Source organism: Lepidothrix coronata, unplaced genomic scaffold (genome assembly GCF_001604755.1).
Source record: "Lepidothrix coronata isolate B3197 unplaced genomic scaffold, Lepidothrix_coronata-1.0 Scaffold17, whole genome shotgun sequence".
NCBI classification, from domain to species: domain Eukaryota; kingdom Metazoa; phylum Chordata; class Aves; order Passeriformes; family Pipridae; genus Lepidothrix; species Lepidothrix coronata.
The window spans coordinates 8,064,197-8,084,203 of record NW_016690197.1 but is presented as its reverse complement, the minus strand read 5'-3'; the positions used below and the strand labels follow the sequence as shown (position 1 = coordinate 8,084,203).

Genomic DNA, 20,007 nt, shown 5'->3' with positions numbered 1-20,007 from the left:
TTGAGAATCCTTGTAATTAACATACCCTGAGTCCTGCATGAGCCAAGAGGAGAGAAGGAAGTATCCAATCTCCTTCCACTGCTTTTACACCCTACTGGTGCTGTAGATGAGCCTGCCAATACTCTCTTCCATTGTCCTGTTTCAGAGCACCACTAGTGCTCTTTGCTGTTTAACCTAGGACTGTGGTCTAAACTAAACTCCTGTGCCATGCCACTGAGGCTTACTGGATCTGCCTGGCTGGATGAGCAGCACTCAGCCACCATAGGACTGTATTTTGTAATATTAGCAAGCAGCAGATGTTCCAAAAGGTAGTACGTGTGAGTTTGTACTGAACAAGTTTTAACAACCTTTCCTTTTGGAGAATTTTGTTCTTGACCCATTTAAATTAATTGCTTGCATTACTATTATTATTATTATTATTAAAAATTGAAGTACAAGTACTTGGTCCCGTAGATGTTGTTAAAACACTATGCACTATCCTTTTGTAAGTCCTTTTTTTTCTAAGTATAAGAGTTTATATCCCTAATTTTTAAAAAACTGTTTAATGTAACCAGCCTTCATCTTCCATATAAATGTTTAAATTTTTAATTTTGTGTTTAATCAAACTAAGCTCTCTGTCTCAATATTTTCTGGCAATGAAAACCAATGCAATTTTATTCTCCATAGCACATAATTTCTTTTTATGGTTCCTGAATTTATTGCCTTTTGTTTTTATCGAATCCCATTTGTCCTTGTGTTCTCAGCCATGAGACAAAGTAAGGAGCCTGGTTTTATATTCTCTGTTGTTCATTACTCTAGAGATAGTTCTTTTTCTCAGACTGTGGCTTCTCTGTCTCTCTTCAACCCAAACTGTCTAGGTGTCTCATAACATGCTGAACTATCTTTCCATGTCTTCTCTTTCTGCTGGATCTTTAAACTTTGGTAACCAGAACTGAATGCAGTTTGCCAGGGGAGGCTGTGTCACCTGCTGATTATTTGAGTACGATTTTCTATAGTAGGCAATGCTGTAAGTGATTTTAGTGCTGTATGTCTGTATGCTGGAGCCAGCCTTAAACTTGCTAGTGTGATCTTTGTGGCAGCCTTGTTATAAAGGGATGAAAACCCACTGAGGTTAGTTCTCCCCGTGTCTCAGGCAGGTGCAGCAGTTGCACTGAGCCCACAGCAATTGCTGCAGGTATATCTGGGGACCTCTGGGCAGGGAGCACCTGTAGAGCTTTGCCTTGGCTGACAGACTGGTAGGGCTGGTTCAGTCCACCTTTGCAGCATCACTCTGTTGGATAAGGCTAATGCAGATACACTGTTTCGAGGAGCTGAGAGCTCAGTCAGTGTTGCTGGTGGCTGCACTGTGCCATGTGGATGCTGTGAGACAGTTTCCCATAGCAGTGTGGCACATGCTGGTTATGTGAGAAAGGGAACATCACTATGACTGGCTAGGAGCATTGGCAGAAGGAGAATGTGGTTGTGGTAAGGGCCTAAGGAGCAGCTGTTAGTGTTCCAGGTATCCCTCTTCGAGGGAAAACCCCAGTGCTACAAAGGCTAATACAGTGCTGGTGTCTTCCTGACCTGCAATGCCTGCACTGGTGACCATCCATGCTTTGGCCATCGGAAGCTGGATTAAAGATTTATCCCTTTGCTGTGGCTGAACACTGTTTTGATGATTTCTATTAATTATGTTCTATGCTGTAATTAATCAGGCAGCTGTTTATTAACCTGAACAGGACATTGATTACCCTTGTAATCCTTGTACACTTGTAGCAGAGAATAACAGATGAGTTTTTCAAAGGCATTAGTGGAGGCATTGGTGAGGAACCAGGAATGTGGATATTTGCTGTCTCGGGGTTAAGAGAGGTAGGTCTGCCTTTTGTCTGTCTTCCTTTTCTTCTGAAGCCAATATCCTGAAGTTTCTTCACCCCAAAAGAGCTGAAGTGATCCATCAACCACTTGAAGACAGGTTTTTATGTGTATATTCAGCAATCAGACGAAAGCTTTTGAGAGACGAGCTGCACTTTGGTATTTAACACTATCCTGATAGACTTGCTGGGAGTTCCTTGCAGATGGAGGGACCAGAATCACCTCTGGTGGTAACCAACTGCTCCTTGTAGAATCAGGCACTGTGACCTGGACCAGTGCATGTGTCCTGGGCTCTATTTTTACTTGTTTGGGAAAATATTTAATTTTCCGCATCAAGAAGAAAAACTCATTTGTGTAATAGCCCATTCAGTCCTATTAAAATCCCTTTCTACTGAACAGGGGCTGAGTACCTCTGAAATCAGTCAAGTGCCAAAACTGTCATGTCCCTTGGATCAACACCAATGGCTCACAAGGTATGCTAATAAATGGATTATACTGTGACTGTGTGGGGCTCTGTCTTATTTTTAATAAAGGAATCTGTTCCAAGGGCAGGTTTTAGGATTTTTTTCAGCACTGAATTAAACTAATTAAATTTCTCTATTAATGTTATTTTTAGAGAAGCTTCAACATGCTAAAGCATGTTGCAAAGTCAGCATCATGTTAGCTGCCACTACAGTGAAATGCAACAGTTCTTCAAAGGCCACATTTGAACAGGTAAGGAGCAGGTCAACATTGCACTTAACAGACTTTATTTAATATATCAGCTAATTTGTTGTTGTAGGTGATCTTTCCATACAAACTTGTTCAGTATGGCTTAGTCTCCCTTCAGTCTAGGATTCATGTGTCACCACTCTAAGAGCTAAAGCCAGCCTCTGGAAAAGTGGAAATGGGAGAAGAGAAATGCAGTCTGAATGAACCATCGATTCAAGAACACTGTTGTACTCTACCTTGCCGCCCCACTGCTGAAACTTGAATTTCTGTACAAAAAGGCTTTTTTGAAACATAGTCCAGCTCCTTGCAAGGTGTGTCCTGACTTTCCCAAGTTATTAGGGTTAGACTGGGGCTTGGTGTAGCTGATGCCTGCAGACTCCAAGTATTATAGTGTGTAATTTTTTGCATGTACTGACTCCAGTCTGCTGTTGGGAACCGACATGCACTCACTGGAGATAGAACTGCTTGTGGTTAACACTTTCTTTGCTTCATGTCTGCCTTTGGGGTTTTCTAACCCACCTACATTTCCTCTCTTGCTTGTGCAAAACTGGGAAGCAGAGTGCAGGCATTTTAGTTGGCCTTCCATGTGTCAGTGGGCACTGGTTCATCACATCAGTTCTGCAGCGCTCTTCTGTAGTCACTGCCAGGGAAAGAAATAACCTTGAAGCTGAGCTGTGGTTAAGGTTACAAGTCTGTCAAATGTTGTTTTGTATTAAAGCATTTGGCTGCTGCCTTCATGTGGTAAAAAGGCTTGGGAGGAGTGTTTGGCATTTTACTAATTTCAGATTAACAGCTGTAGGATAGCTTTGGATTTTAAACTGAAATATGAATCAGGAGAAAACGGGGCTTTACTTCATTCTTTACTAGGATCGCTACCATATTCTTTGGGAGACAGGAAAGAGGGCATTCAGGTATCACTGTTGATAATAAAAAATTCTCACTTGGGTATGATTTCCTCCTTCTAATGGAGGAAAACAGGATACTGCTAAAGCTGCCTTGCATTGCTGGGCTGGGTCCTGTGCCACTCTTAAACTGGCCTGTCTAGAAGGGGTACCTAGCTTTGTTAGGAGGTTTCTGTGAAATTCTGTTCACACTGCAAAAGTGAAAAGAGGAAGTAGAGCCAGCAAAATGGATTTTTAAGTATGTGGATGATCCAGCTGGAGTCATGTATTGTTTAGAAAAAACCTTGGAATTAAGATGTGCTAATGGAGGACAGGCATAGGACAGACAAATTCAAACAAATTGGTGAAACACATTCTGCCAGAAAGAAAAGGTACCCTACTCTTTGCAGATTTTCAAAATTGGCCTGTCACTTGAAAGGAAGAAACAATTGCCTTGGATCAACTTTACCAAAAGGAAGCTGTGAAGCTGTGTGGCTCTGATGTCGGATAAGCAAGAGGCCTTGTTCCTCCTATCCCTGTATATCTGCACTGGCCTTCATTGCAGACATCAGGGCATCTGCAGCTCCAGGGGCTGAGCTGGAACAGATGGAACTCAGTGCTGGACTCAGGTTCAGTTGCTACCCAACAGAAGAAAGAAGTGGGCAGGAATTAAAATTTCAGCAAATTAATCCTGTTGAGAGGTGTTTGCTGAGCATGTTTTGATTCCCAGCCTCTGCCAGCCCTGGGGCTCAGGAGCGTGTCAAAGGTTTCCATGAGAAGAGGTCATGCAGTGCTGTGCTGTCCTGTTTGCTCACGTGCTGGCCTGGACAGTGGGCCCTTGTCACTGCGAAAACAGGTAGCGTGGGGGAGATTTAGCGTGACACTGTAACTGGACAGCTCAGCTGAAACCACTTTAAAAGTTTATACTTCTCTGTTATTTTCTTCTTGGAAACAGAACAAAACCACTTCATATAACAACAAAATCCTCTTCTTTGTAATTTAACTAATCTGCTCTGCTTAAAACTGAACTGTATACAAAGAAGAAAATGTGCCTCTAAAGGTTAGTTCCTTACTCTTTTCCCCCCTCCCCACTCACATGTACAGGCTTGCTGGAGATAAAGTAGGATTACAACGTCCAGTTGTGGGATGGAGACCTGTTTAAGAGGGCATAAGTGTACTACTATTCAGACCACTGAACACTGTGGTTTTCTAGAACCAGTACCCAAACACATTGGAGGAAAGCTCCTTTGGTTCAGGTTTACAGTTTCGGTATCTCTAGCAAGACTAAGAAGCAGATTCTGTAATTCAGCACAACTCTACTGAGGTCTCAGCAGGAACCCTTTTAACTCCCCACGTATTTAAGCCACAGCAAGGTTGATTAAGTCTTGAGAAATCTTTATTGTCCTGCAAGGCTTGCCTTCACAGTTACACGGGTTTAACAATTTGGTTAAACTGATGCAACTTTGTGGCTAACAAAGGGGTGATGCACTGTTTGAATCACATGCCTGTTTAGATGAGTTGGGAGAGCGCACATACAAGATACCTGAAGAGCATGCCACTACTCACTAAACTACTATTATATTTAACCATCCTAAATAAATTTGGGTTGCTAGTTTCAAAACTAAATGTGATGATAGAATTACACAAATTTACTTTTCTTCCCCCCAGAAGACATGAGAAATTACCTTGGGAAATGCATTTAAGTTTTGGATAGTAAGTTTTACAGCACCTTGTCCCAGCATTTTGCAAGGACATGGCTGAAAATGAAGATCTGCCTAAAGAGGCCTTTGAGGCAGTGCACTAAACAATGAGCCTTCAGTACCTGCTAAGGGTTGGTCACCTGCCTGCAGAGGAGAGAGGACAATAGAAGCAGCTGATTTAATCTGGGAATCCCCAAGTCTCCTAAAAGAGGAGGATCCTGTTCAAAGAGCTTGCCTCCTCAATACATCAGGGATATGAGATCTGCAGGTAAAATGGGTGAACACTCTTTACCTATAAGCATTCAGATAATTTTAAGGATTGACTGATTTGTTTCATAGAGCACCCTGCAATAGATCCTACTTGCTCAAGTAAGTAGTTCTAGAAAAAAAAAAATCTTTTCTCCCTCATTTATTACAGAAACAGAAAAGTGACTGAGAAGTGTTGTCTCTGTAGCAGCCCAGGTAATTTTCAGTCATGACGTGCATAATATTTTTCTTAGTGTCTCCTCTTACACAAGAGGCCAGTTAAACATATGTAACTGGAAGAGTGCTGACCCTTACCCACACTCATGAGCACAAAACTTGTCAAAGTGTGTTTTCTTAAATGGAGTATTGCTGTGTAGTTGTAGCAACCACGCCTTTTGTAAGAGTGAACCTTATATTGGTTGGATTGACAATTCAATTGATGACTAAACCTCCCATTGAGATCTGACAGGAGGTAACACTAATTCAATTTTTAAAATAAAACCCCTCACATCCCTAACTCCACCGCTAGATTATTTTTCTGGGGAAAGGCTGTGGAGAATACATACTATTTTGCTGTCCATAATATTGTACACTGTTGTTCTTGCATTTTAGTATCACTTTTTCTTAGCAATCTTTTATCCCTATTTTTAAGTGGTAATGTACCTACTATTGATGTTTTGAAATACTTTAGTGCTGAGAAGCAGCTACAGTGCAAATTTTGCTATGGCCAGTTTCATCTGAAGGAGGAGGTTCCATAGCATGGAGAAACCTTCTGCTTCTGAAGCTGTGAGAAGCAGGTAAATACAGCTGAGCATTACTTCAGTTAGCCAAGATCTGCTTGCATATATTGCAGAGTAGTGAATGTTGGTCTTGCCATCAGTGAACGGGCTTCCTATGTCTCCCTAACAGTGATCCTTTACTTACCAGTTGACTGTACCCTCAACAGCAAATACAGAAACCTGTCTTCTGCAGCAAAGGTGTGTTGAGAGTCAGCTACTGCAGCACTTGTGCCTTTTTTTTTTTAATTGCCATTTTTGATTTCTAAAAATGTAGATTGATAGAGAAGGAATGCTGCATTTAGCAATTTTCCTTGGTTATTTTTTGGCAAACTGAAAATATGTTTTGCTTAATGCCTGCATCAAAAGAGGCTTCTCAGAATACTTAGGAAGCTTTCAAGTGTATAACATTGCTAGTTAGGGCAATATGCTCTCTAGAGAAACTGAGTTATCAGTTGCTGAATTATCAATTTCCATAAATGATGTATCTGACCTGCTCTCTAGACAAAGCAGATATTATAGTGCTTTCACAATCTTTTCACCTGAGCTAGGGAAATGTCCAAATGTGATATTGACTGAGAAAAAGAGGACTTGCAGTGTAACAGTAATTTTCTTTCCCCCCAGTAAAATGGAGAACATTTATTTCTAGTTCTCTTTAGCTTGGTGCTTCTATCTGTGAATATGTAGTGCATATTAGACCCTGCCAGACTGTCAGCTTTGGTAATAGCAGAAGAAAGAAGGAAGTGTGAAAAAGAAAACAAATGCTACTGCAGGTTAGTGTGAAAGGAAGAGGAAAATATACTTGTAACCTGTGAAATACAAGATGCCAGACAATATATGCTCAGGAATCCTTGCAGGCAGTATTATTTGTAAATGCCATCTTATGCTTTCTGAAGAGTAGTAGTTACATTCATACATGAAGTCTCAGCCACAATTGTTGTCTTTATAACAATAATTATAACAGCTGTTGCAAAGTGTTCCCATTTTCCATGTATGGATATATGTACCAGTCACTTACCCCTTTTGCATAAGACTTCAATCAGGCATGTTTTCATATTTTCTAAGATTCCAAAGACAGAACCTTGGACACCATCAGTTCCATGTCTTCCATGCAAAGAATTAGTCAAAGATTGAAAAATGCTCAGTCCAAATGGAGGAAATCTGTTTTCCAGAGCACGTGATTCCTCAGGGCATCTTTGCTTTCAGCTTCCTAGTATGCACTGTCTGGAAAAGCTCTGTGCATCCTGGTTAGGAGCACAGCAAGGGGGAATGAGCTGTGTGCTGTCCCTTCTTTTGTGCTAAAGCAGTATTTGCTTCTTCTGTTTACAGGCCCAGTGTTTTGAAATAATGCTGGTTGGTTATTCTATATCTGTTATTAACAGTGATCAGTGTATCATGACACAGTGACCTTTCAGGAGGAACAGGGATTCAAAATATAAGAATTAACTGCCATTTGCCATAGTGTCATAGTGCCAGAGCACAAGAAACTATTATTCTGCACATCTAATATATTACTAAGACACAAAGCCATATGTGTGCTTTAAAAATCTGCCTTTCCTTGTCATTTCTGAGTGCACTATCGCATGCAAAGAGACAATGAAATCCTTGTTGAGTCAGAATGGAACTGAACAGCTGGGTCCCACTGCACCAGCAGTGAAAATCTCTAGAGTGCTGTATTTTGTTATTGAGTCTGTGTTAGATTCAAGCCACAGCAAGCATGTGTTTTTCTTTCAGAAATAAAACCACGCTGGATATGACTTGAAGAGTAGCTCACGACTCACCCATGGAAAGCACTTCTGGGGTGCAGTGCAGACCCTCTCTGATTTTTAGTCCCCAGTGAGAGCTTAAGACAGGAAACAAATGTAAATGTTGTAATTCTGCTTCAGGGTATGCGTGAGCACTCACATGTGTCTCTCTCATCTGGAATGCTGCATTCTGAAAATTGTCTGTTATGGAGGCAGAGAAATTCTGAACAGCAATTTCCTTTCTCTGAAATAAGAGAGAAAGGAAAAAAAAACCCGTACATCCCTGTAAGGGAGAAACCATCTTAGTGGCAGCCTTGTCATCTCTTCAGGATTTCTTATTGAATTCCTTTCTTCCCAGTAGAACACTGCTGAAATTGTCAGATACTATTTTTCATGGTCTTTTCAGCAGTAACTGTAGTTTTTTGTCTGTTGAAAGATCCACGAGAGAAAATACATGCCTGTCTCGTGCAATAAGTTGGCTGGAAAAGACATGGATGAGTGCTTATGAACTCCTGTGCCTTTCCAAGCCATAGCCCTGAGGACAAGGAGAAGCAAGTAACCACACCTGCACTCCCTCCTGTTGACCAGGGGAACAACATACCCAGGCCTGCTCTGCACAAGCCAGAAGACACTTTTTTACAGTGTCTTGAAATGCAATTAAAGATAAAAGTGCATATGTTCACTCTCCTTTGCTTGCCTCATTACTTCCATCACCTCACCCATGCTTTCAGCCTGTGATGCTTGAGAAAGTGAAAGCAAGATTTCTTTGGAAATCTCCACAACTTGTGGTATCCCAAAGCTGGAAGAAGGAGGAATGGGAGTGAGGTTTGCTACAATTTAATGCAATCAAACATAATGTGCTGAAGCCCCCTTATAATTTGAAGCATGTCACATTAGTACATCTCCTCCTCTCCTCTGACCTTTCTGGATGTAATGGGTATTCTCTGTGGGATTGGATTTTGGTAAAATTCAACAGTGCTGTGTTGCACACACTGCTGACAAAAGATATTGGTGAGCAGCACCAGGCTTATTGCCTGTGTTTTCCTGCCCATTTCTGTCATTTCAAGTGCCACAACATCTAGGTCAGGGTGCCGAATCTCACCTGTAGTTACCTCTTCATTCCTTGGACGCAATGTGTTTAATTTCTTATTTTGGTTTTTGGTCTGTCTGTTAGGGGTTTTTTCCATCTCCTTTTCTCCCATCAAAATACACTCCAAAATTTCAACTGTATTTTTTTTATTCTTTGAAGTTCCTACAATCTGCTAAATATTTTTTCCTCACCAGGGAAACACTTTTACTGAGGTGAAACCCTTCTTTCATGAAACACTCCACGAAGTATTATGATACCTTTTGTGTATCTTTGCTTTCCCACGTGGCAGAGATTCTCTGCAATGCCCTTGACCCAGAGTGCTGTTGATGTAACCTGACAGAACTCCCATTACCAGGCAGGTGTGTCTGTCTCTCGAATTACTGTTGGTGTGGTGCACTAACAGGTCATTTGGCAGTAGAGACCCAGTCAGGCATCAGCACAGGACAACTTTTCTGCAGGATTAGCCAGAACACAAGCTTGGCACAATGTGCTATGGCATGTTGCCCTGCACCTGGCTTGCATGGTGTCCTGCCTCCCTGCGAGTGCACCTATGGAATGTTTGCCTTGGTGTGTTGCAGTAGAAAACACGACAAGCCATTTTCATCTCTTTGCTTTCTTTCAGTATTCAGCCCTGCAGACTCTTTCTTTACTGGTAGAAAAGCCACTACTTTCCTTTGCTTGGGGTTCTGGCCCTTCCCAGGAGGGACTGAAGCATCTGACATTCCAACAAGTAAAGGACACTGCAGTGATGCACCTTTGTGTTCCAAATCTTACACTGGTAATCACTGCAACTGTAAGAACAAGCCATGTAGTAAGTTTCCTTTAAGATCCAAGGAGCATCTCTTAGCACCCTCCAATTAATGTAATTTTTTTTGATCAAGTACTATAGATGAGGCAGATGGTGAGTATTCCTAGATGCAGTTCGGTCTCTCTCAGCTCTAGGGTTACTATTTCTGAGTGTGTCATTCTTTTTTCCCTCATTTGTTTTGTTCCCTCTGTACAAACATGGGGAGGGAGGTGCAGGTCCAGCTGTTTGGCTGATGTGTATTCGAAGAGAAAGCTTATCCTTTGGTATTTTACCAGTCAACTCTCACAATGAAGCAATGTACTAGACCTCCAAAAAAACCGAATTAGAAACAAAAAAATTAAAAATAACCTCACCCCCGCAGACTTCAGAGTGGGTAGGACCCGAAAACCTTACCTAACCTGCGCAGCTCCTCCTGGAACTGGCAAGGGAGTTACTTTTTTGGAATTTTGGAGTTGTCCAGGCCCTGCAGCTCCCCAGATACCTCCTTCCCTTCTCCTGTTGGGAGAGCGAGGGGCTTTCTCGGCCCGGGCAAGGCGGTCCCTGCACTTAGACTGGTATTTCTGAACAGGACTTACTCGAGCCACCTTCCCTTCATTTCCTTTGTCTTCTTCCCTTGGTCTTCTCTCCTGCTTTTTTCCCCCCTTCTAACAGAAAACATTACTGAGAACTCAGATATTTCTCTCCTTCCCAATCAGATGATCCCAGTTGGGTCATTTCTACCTCACACAACTGATCTGCGGCGCGTTCCGGGGACAACCCCTGCTCCCATTTCAGCACCACTCGCGCTCTCCCGCTGCCTTTGGCGGTACGGGCACAACGTGGTTTATTACAGCCCCTCCGAGCGGCCTGCTGGGTGCGAAGCGGTAGCCAGATCCCGGCAGAGCAGCCGGCGCGCCCCCCATTCCCCCGTTCCCGGGGCCGGGAATTCCCGCACTCCGTCCCGCCCGGCGCTCCCGGCGTGCGGCGCGCGGCGGAAGCCGGAAGCGCGGGTGCGGAAGCGGCGCTCAGCTGGCGGGGGGTGTCGCAGGTGAAGCTGGGAAGCGCGGAGCCATCTTGGTGCCCGCGCCGGGCAGCGCCGGGACCCGCCGGGGCCGCGAACCGCCGGGCTCGGGGGCGTCCAGAGGGGCCCGCGGGCCATGGGCTCGTAGAGACACCGCGGCGCCACCGCCACCGCAGCGGCGACAGGCTGCCCCCGCCCCGCCCGCCGGGACCAGCGCCGGCAGCTCCCCGCCGGCCGCCGCCCGCGCCCCCGTGAGGCCGGAGCCGCCGCCCGCCCGAGCCGCGCCGGTGCCCGCCGGTGTCGCGCCGGTGCCGAGCCGTCGGGAGGTCGCGCCGCCCCCCCGCGGGCGCTGCGGCCCCGCCGGGCCGTTCTGCAGCCCCAGGAGCGGGAGGGAAGTTGTTCCCCGGCGGGTCCCGGCGCTGCCCCCGGTTCCTGCGCCGGGAGTGAGACAAGCACAACCCCAGGGAGCCCGGCCCTGCGCACAGACACCTCCCGGAGGAGGAAGGCGGCCCCTTCCCTCGCCCTGCAGCGCCGGGAGCTCCCGGACCCTCGGTGTGCCCGGGGCACCTGTCCCGCCGGGAGGCAGCTCTCACGGACCCACCAGCCCCCTCCGCCTCAAGTACATTCTGTGGACATAAGCATTTTTTAACTTTTTAAAGAACTTTTTTTTTTTCCCCACCCCCTGGGATTTTTACGAGCTTCCCCATAGTTATTTCCTGCTTCTCCCACCTCAGCCTGCGCTTTGTTTTTTCTTGGCACCGTAGAATGGGGATCGAATCAAAATCGAGATTTTAAGCATTGTAGGAGCCCTCAAGTCCATTCACCTGTTAAAAGTGAGCAGTGCTGTTTCTGTCTTTCTTTTTCCCCCACGTCGCCTGTCGGATGTGATGGAACTCATGTTCGCAGAGTGGGAGGACGGGGAGAGGTTTTCATTTGAAGACTCCGATCGCTTTGAGGAAGACTCTCTTTGTTCCTTTATCTCTGAGGCAGAGAGCCTTTGCCAGAACTGGAGAGGATGGAGGAAGCAGTCGGCTGGACCCAATTCTCCCACTGTCAAAATGAAAGGTAAGGTCACGCGGATGCATTGGGGTATTCTTTGGAAGTTGTGGGGCAAGGGAGAGGGGTGGTAGGTGAAGAGATCTGCAGTAGGAATGTCAAAGCAGTAAAGAGAAGTCACATGTAGGATCATTGTCAGGATAAGTTTTGACCACAGATTGAAGCTGAAAGTTTACCGGGAATCTTAAGACAAAGCTGTCTTTTGGGTGAGTTTTCACCTGCATGTGCTCTGTAGTATTGTGATGCTGCCCTTCTGAGTAGGTTCTGTGCGATTGCTCTTGGAAATCCGAAAACAGTTTTCTATGAACAAACTGCAGACTGGCCTGGGAATAACTGTGCTTTTGTTGAAGTACACCAGGGCTTCATAGAGGTTTTTTTAACTTCTATGAAGCTACTCGTGTAAAGCCATGTACGCTGTCATTGTATAGAGCACTCCTTTTTCCTTGCCTGATTCTTGACATTTCACGTTTTTCTAGTAAATTAGCTCTTTATGTTGCAGTAGTAGAGCAAGAGGGCCTTAAGACTCTCACAAAGAAGTCAGCAAACAACAGTGTGCCTGTTTCAGGACTTATTTCCTTTCTGTTGATAGTAACTTATTTTTAATAGCAGACAGGGAAATAAGTAACACTAGCAATTAAAATTTGTTTTTAATTATCATATTGCTACTAGCTCTTTGCTTGATTTTTTTTCTTTTTAATGAAACTTAATTTCTCTCGTTATCCCACTGCATTGTGATCCTGGAATTCAGGCGGTGTTTACATGAAGCAGAGCCAGATACACAGTTAACAGAAATTACACAAGCTTTTTCCACTCTTCCTTTCATGTCCTTCTGTTTCTTCAGCCCAGTCTCAGTACTTTTCCTGTTATTGCTGACCTTTGTGACCATTACCTGCCTCTTTCATATCTCCCTGTGTGGAACTGCAGAACTTCATTCTTTTCTGAATGTTGGCCTTATATGAACAGAGAATGCAATTTATGTTGAATTGTGATGAAATCTGGCCATTGTGTTCTATGGACAAATGTTCAGTTGTCACTGGTTCAGTACCAGAAAGTACACTTTGCATTAAACAGAACAGAGCAGCTTAAGTTTTAATTTTTTAATAAATTTAATAAATTTAAACTGTCCCAAGTTCTGGATATGAAACCTCCAGTGTCTCCTGATTAGTCAGGGCTAGGGTTGACAGTAAGATGAAAACTGAACAACCCAGCCTAACACCAAACAAGGGAGAGAGAAATCCTGAATACATGTCAAATTGGATAGCACTCTTGGATCCTGCTACTGGGGTCCACTGGTTTTTAGTATGGAACATTCTGTTGGTGTAAAGACGGGGAACTGTGTTGGCATGTTTTTAAAAGCTGTGAGTGTGGAGATGTGGAGGCACAAGGCAAAGCTTATATACTTCATGGTTTTGCTTTAGGTCTTGTTGTACGTGTTGACTTGCTGGAAAGAAGCTAAAGTATTGAAAACGTACTGGGGTGGAAATAAAGATCTCTGGTTTGTCAGAGGTGTATGAAATGATGTTTGCAGAGGTGATTGTTTCTATTCGGCTTGGAAAAGCTTTTAGCCAACTTCCTGAGTGTATGATTGTGTGTTCTTTTGGGTCTTGACCTAGTTCCTTTAGCTCTCTTGACCGAATTACAGGCAAGCAGCAGTTGCTCTCTCTGCTGTCATCCACTTGTTGAGTTAAAATTAAAAGTTGCTTCAGTAGATTTTGCATATTTGCAATCCTCAGTCTCTTTTCTGACAGCTGAGACACAATAGCTAACATTGTTGTTGTGATAGTTGTAATTGTTTACACCATATTGAGATGTTGCTCTTCTGGATTCTGCAAACCTGCACAGGCAAGGCTTGTATTGCTTGTACTTGGTTGATATATTTTAGGTTTTATCTGTAGAGAGAATTAATTCCTTTTATGAGAGTTGTACTTTAACAAGAGGGACATGCTGAAAGGATGCCGTTGCCTACTTTAAGGTCCTTGCCTTAAATGCCCAGGCTCTGGTCGGAGTTATATTGAGAAGTTTGTGAACGTGGATTTGCTGCCTAAATAATTATTTATTCACTCTACAAAGTCACATATGATATTACCAATACAGAACACTTGTAGGGACTTTACTGTACACAGCATGTTGCCAGCAAATCTGGTCTGATGTGGGTTCTGTCATCTGGGATCTCCTTGGATTTCAGAGCTATTGTACCGATTTTGTTATTTTTAATACCTCTTTTTGACAGTGTCTTTCAGTCAGAAAAGACAGTTTGTCTTGAGAACTTGCTGGGTCCTGAGGTTGTCAGTTGTAATGAGTAATTTCAAATGTGATCATTCTGAATTGAGCTGTGTGGTTTTATTTCCACAGTTTGCCATTTTACTGTGCCTTTGCAAACAAAAAATGAGGTTAGACACTAGGTTCTTCTGTGTTAAATGCTAAGAGAAAACAAGAGGAACTGTATTCTGTTAGCCTTTTCCTGCAGTTTGGAGCTTAGCCTGTGTTTTAGTTTGGAATCAGTCAGACAAGTTATGTAATAGAAAGCATTTTTAACTTTTTCAGCTGTTTTTGATTTGTCCTTGCGAGTGTCCAGTTCTTCATTAATTAGTTCAGAGAGACTCCCCCGAGACTGATGGAAGTGCTGTTGGCTGAGGAGTCCTCTTAAACAAACAGCTTGCATACTTTTTACGTTCAAAAGGCTTTCTTACCTTTTGCAAGTTTTTATTTTCTTCTTGAGTATTTTTAGTATTATTATATGCTTGCTGTAAATTTAACAGTAAGGCTTGGGGTAGCTCATTGCAAATAAATACAATATTCATGGCAGAGCGTTGCCAGAAAGATGAGTTATTCACTTGTCAGTCACTCCATTGGCTTGTTAGGTATCTTTAGTAGTTACATTGGAAAAATAGAATGATAATTGGTTGATTTTTTTCTCATTTCATTTTCGTTATGGAAAAGTTCTCATATAGTTTTCCTATATTACACTGTAGAAAGGAATTTTCCTCTTAAATATAGAATTGCAAAGGTGAAGGCGGAATACATTGTGTCCACTTCATGGATGCCCTTGGATTTAGAAACTACTCTCCACTGATTCACCTGTACTGAAATCCTGGAAGGAAACATGTCAGTTTTGGGAGCACCAGGAATCCTGTCATAATTTTGAGCATTTATTTTAGGAGTGACTTGTTCTCTTGCTAGACTGCCTTGGTTGCTTGTGTTATCCCTTGTTGTTTAAATTTTGAATGGGCTCATGGTTCTGACTGATACTTGGCCATTGCCTGTGCATACCATTGATCAGAGGCTCTCAGCTGCACAAGCAGACAGGGGATTCTGCTCTGAAGTTCAGGTGAATGAGTATTTTTAAAAACAATGTCCTTGCAATGTATTCAAAACCATCTGGTTCTTCAAGTTGGTTTATGGCTCCCACTCACTTTCTTCTGTATGAAATTACATTCCACCCTTTTGCTGCCTCTCTGCCAACGAATGCACCCACTTGCCTTTTCTCCACTTTTCTGGACAGTCTTTTTCAATGGTAATTGAAGTAAATCTGATGTTTCTGCAGATGTTTTGTCATCAATTATCTTCACATAAGGATTTTTGTGATAGAGGTTATAAGAATAAATGTTCAAGTACACTTATTATCTCTTCAAACTCACTGAGGCTTTCTTTCTTCTGGAAAGCTTCTAAGGTTTCCCACCCTTAGTCCTTTCTATTTCACAGTTTCTGAAGCATAAATGTTTACCAAACACTTAAGAAGTTGCCATTAATACTGTAGGATTCTAAATAGTGTGTTCACAATATTTTCACTCAGTTTAATCTTTCACACCAGACTCGGTTGAAAGGCACTGATGAGTTGTGTTGAATCAGTTTTCAATAGGCAGCTAGCAAGAAAACTTGACTTTTTTTTCCTTTCCTTTTCTGTTAGCTTGTTGCAAAACCTCCCCAGACTTAACTAAGAATTGATGCAGGCAGTGCTTTCCTAGAAAATATCCTCATTTTCCGGCCCCAGACAGTTTTTGTTCTTCCAAACTGTTAGGAGTGCCCACAACGTTAGGTTTTGGGCAGAGTGCCTCAGAAGTACAGGCTGTAGAGAGGAAGTCATTGGCAGAGAATATACAGAGCCTGAGGTGAAGATATGATCAATTTAGAGACCAAGGTTTGTGCAGCGTCTACACTGGTAAAATGACAGTGACTGATTTTCACTGATTTATACAGACAAAGAATATATAGCTTAGAGAGCAACACTTCTTCCTCAGGATTGCCAGGAACTAGTAAATCGAAGTTAACCCATGTTCAAGCGGTAGCTTCATAAAACAGCAGGAGGACCATGTAGTCTCTTTCAAATTCATAGTGTGCTCTTCAGACTTGTTGGTGTTTTAGGAGAAGAATGTTGGTGTCATCCAAAGCGTGTCCACTCCTTGAGCCTAGTGAGGCTGGAAATGAAGACTCCGTGGTTCACTGCTGTTTTGTTACTGCCTGTGTATAACGAAGTTACAACTGATTTTTTTTTCTACTTTATTTGTCCCTCTGCTCTTAATTTGTCTCTTCATTTGCATTTTCCTGTGCCTTTCTGAGGTAATTGAGTGTGTGTACCCTTCTATTTAGAAATGGGCACTGGAGAAACTACATAAAGAAGCTATCAGGAAAAGATACTTTTTTTACTGCTGAGATTTTTTAAATTACCAATCCAGTTTTAACTCTCATGTTGGTCTTCTGGCCTTTTCCTTTAGTTAGGTTTATCTTCCCCTCCCAAAAAGTCTTGAACATTCTTTATATATTTTAATGTCTTATCTTTCTACAGGGCAATGTCTCACTTTCTCCTGTCTCATCTTTCTGCTTGTCTTTCTTCCTGGCTTCCATGGATTTTTCTGTTTGTGTTTTTCTCCTTCCTTTCACCTTGAGGAAATCCCTGTGCTGCTGAATGACCAGAGATCACAGAGGCTCTATTTGCATTTCAGGCTCACTGAACCTGTAGGGGTTATTCTTCTCAGTGGCATGTTTACTTCTGGGGAAACAAGGATAAGGATTCAGGTTTGATCCTAGACTCTGGATTGTGCTCTCCCTTTGTTTCCTATCACTTTCTTTAACTCCTCCTATCCCTTTTTTCCCCACATGTTCTTTATTGCTAAATTATTTTTTTTTAAATTTTTATCTTTATTTTTTACCTGTAGATAACTAGGTCTGTCCTGAGGTGAAAACAAAATGAAGACAAAACATCTCAGGATTTCTGCTAAGCTACACACGTGTGTGATTATCTGGGCAAATGCAATTCTATAATGAAATGCAAATGTATCTTGATCATTCAGTGTTTTACTCAGCACATGTTAAAACAGCTTTCTCTTTTCAGACTTAGGAGGTTTTTTTCATGCTCAGAAGTACTGCTTATGTCACTTCTTTCAGGCTAGCGCCAAAAGTTATTTTGTTAAATTAATGTGTTTGGATGTCTGTATGATCAGGGGCTGTAAGCAGGAAGAGTAGGTAGGAGACGAGTTTTGTGTCAACCACCACAGAGTGCCTTGTGTTGTGAGCTGTGCCCCTCTGTGTATCTGGGGTCACCTGTCAGCAAAGCAGTGGGGAATCAAACTAAAAACAAGAATTCCTACCGCTTCTGGAGTGTTGCTGACAGAGGCCAGAAGTCCAGATGTGTTTTTTTTTCTGATAGATTATAAAACATGTAGAAGAAAATGAAATTCCTGCCCTGATGAAAGCCGTAGAAGATTTAAAATAAGAGCTTAGTTACTCTTAAGATGCATCTTCACTTCTTGGCAGATTACTCAATTCCAGAACCTGCATTTTCTGGGTCTGCTTTTTGCTAGTATTCTACAACATGGGTGAATTTCTGTGACTTCACTTGACCATTAGAGATTTTTTTTCCCAAGTTACTTCCCTTTGTGGGAGGCTCCAAGCTGGATGCTAGAGGGGAGGATATACTTGAGAATGAACAGGAGGTAGGTCAGAGACCAAAAACAATATAGAAAAGAAAGTCCACATTTTTTTACAAAAATATAAATAGGTAATGTGATAAAAGAAATATTACCCAGAATTTGTCTGCAAGTCAAGGGAGTCCTTACAGGAAGGCATCCGGATGTACTTTTTTTCTCCCAAGTTACAACATTTAGGTGGTGACTTCTTGAAGCAGTGGGCAGGTGAACTGATTCTGACTTCCTCTGTTCAGAAAAATGAAAAATTTAAGCAGATGGTCATCATTCTTTGCTATCCAGAAATACTGATAGACATTAGTAATTAATTGGTGGAGATCTGAAAATGAAAACACCAGTGTTTTAAAATGCAATTAGTATGGTTAGTTTGGTGGGTTTTTTCCCCCCAGATAAACTATTGGAAAAAGTCAATTGCAGCTTTTCTCTTTGGCTTGAGATCTCTGAAGATGCTGCTTTGAGCATGTCTCCCCAGTCAGAACTAAAGAAAAAGTGAGTTGACCTTAAAATAGAAGTAGTCAAGTTACCATCTAGACTCTTTCTTAGATATATTCATTAAAACAATGCCTACATGCAGCCAAGCCATTCTTACTGGCATCTTGTCAATGTGTGTGACAAAATGAGGTTCTTTGTTGAAGTACAGAAAAATTGCTGAACCTGTGAGTACCGAGTACTGTATGCACTTATAGAATCTGTCTATGTCTTATTTTCTGGTCTTCGTAAGACTTTAGGTTTACTGTTCTTAATATGTGCTCACATTTGCCTGACTTGAATGCTCAAGTTCAATGCTCTTAGGAAATAATTGCTGATGTAAAAATTATTGGTAAGGGTTTGACATTTAAGCTTCATGTTAGTCCTGCATGTACTGTGTAATTAATAGGTGTACAAATTAAATGACAACGTTTTCTGAGAATCTGATACCTTTGTTCAGTCTATGTGGCATCATTTAGTAATTCTCTTGAGCTGTTTGCAGTTCCTGTTGCATATTTCATGTAATTGCATTTCCTACCTCTTATTTAGGTCAGTAAATACTGAGATGGGAGAAGAAGAGAAATGTAACTGTAAATTTGTTTACCAGAGCTCCAAATGAAAATCTTTTCAGCTTAGACCTGCATGTAACCTTCATGCGTGTCTCGAAGAGAAGGTGATCTGACACAGAGAAATGAGTTGTATTTGACCCAGAATGCCTTTGGAAGTTTTCATTGACTACTTGCTTGCATTTAAAGCAGTAGTGCATGGGTCAGCAAAGCTGCTTATCCTTCTTAAGGACAGGGAGTTAGTTTTGCTGTCCAATTTTGAACAGGAAGTACGTTCTTGTCGTATTCAGAAGATGGGTTGACTTTGCTTCAGTCTTGCGGTGTTGGAGAGATCTTGGGAGATATTATTTGTTTGCCTAACCAAATCCATGAAATGGGCTGCCATTAGTCAGTGCCTCACAGTTTTCCAGGGATGCTTTTGTTGTTATTTTTGTGCACTGAATATAATAGACATGCTTGTAACTAATCCCTCCTCTGGGCTGCCCAGGGAAGTAGTGGATTCTCCGTCCCTGGAGATTTTTAAAAAGAGACTGGATGTGGCACTTAGTGCCGTGGTCTAGTAACCGCAGTGGTAGTGGATCAAGGGTTGGACTTGATGATCTCGGAGGTCCCTTCCAACCCAGCTGATTTTTTGATTCTATTCTATTTTTTTTTACTTTAGAGGTGAGAATGCCTCATCCTTTATTTATTCTTTTCAGACAATAACTTTCCCATCAAGCCCAACAAAATTGGCCTAATGTCATGCTGATACACTCAGTAATGCAGCTCTTCAGTGTTTGCCAGTGTATTTGTTTGGTGGCCAAGTGATACTGCTCTGGGATTTATTTAGACACATGAAAAAAGCTGGTTGGAGATTAATTTTGCATGCAATACTTAAGGGTGGTTACTAATGGTAAAGAGCAGCATATTAAATAGTAGAGGTTGTGTGGTGTTTTGTGTGATTTCCTTTTGTGTCTGAAAACATATCAGTACTTCTTGAGAGAAATTGATTCTCAGCTGTGATGCAGTCAGACTCAGACTTTTTTATTTATAATCAATCCATTATCTACATCCAGAAAAAATATCTGGTCCTAGTTGGTCTTTGTAGCTTGTTTTTTTTTTTTGTCATAGGCCACTGGAGATAATTTTGAATTCTGAGCTTTTAAAATACCTTGCATGGGGCAAAAAGTGAGAATAACTGGTAATACT

At 42.2% G+C, this 20,007-nt stretch overlaps 1 protein-coding gene across 2 annotated transcripts in view; it reads left to right on the top strand.

Annotated features, from left to right (window-relative positions):
* Nucleotides 1–11,204: 11,204 nt before the first annotated feature.
* ZSWIM8 (zinc finger SWIM-type containing 8) overlaps nucleotides 11,205–20,007 on the top strand; it is a 58,729-nt gene continuing 49,926 nt past the window's right edge. The window contains exon 1 of one of the 2 annotated variants that reach the window (XM_017806870.1): nucleotides 11,205–11,873. In XM_017806870.1, the coding sequence (XP_017662359.1) occupies nucleotides 11,696–11,873 (178 nt within the window). In that variant the 5' untranslated portion in view covers nucleotides 11,205–11,695. The remainder of the gene's footprint in view (nucleotides 11,874–20,007) is intronic. The other variant, XM_017806869.1, reaches the window with a different exon arrangement.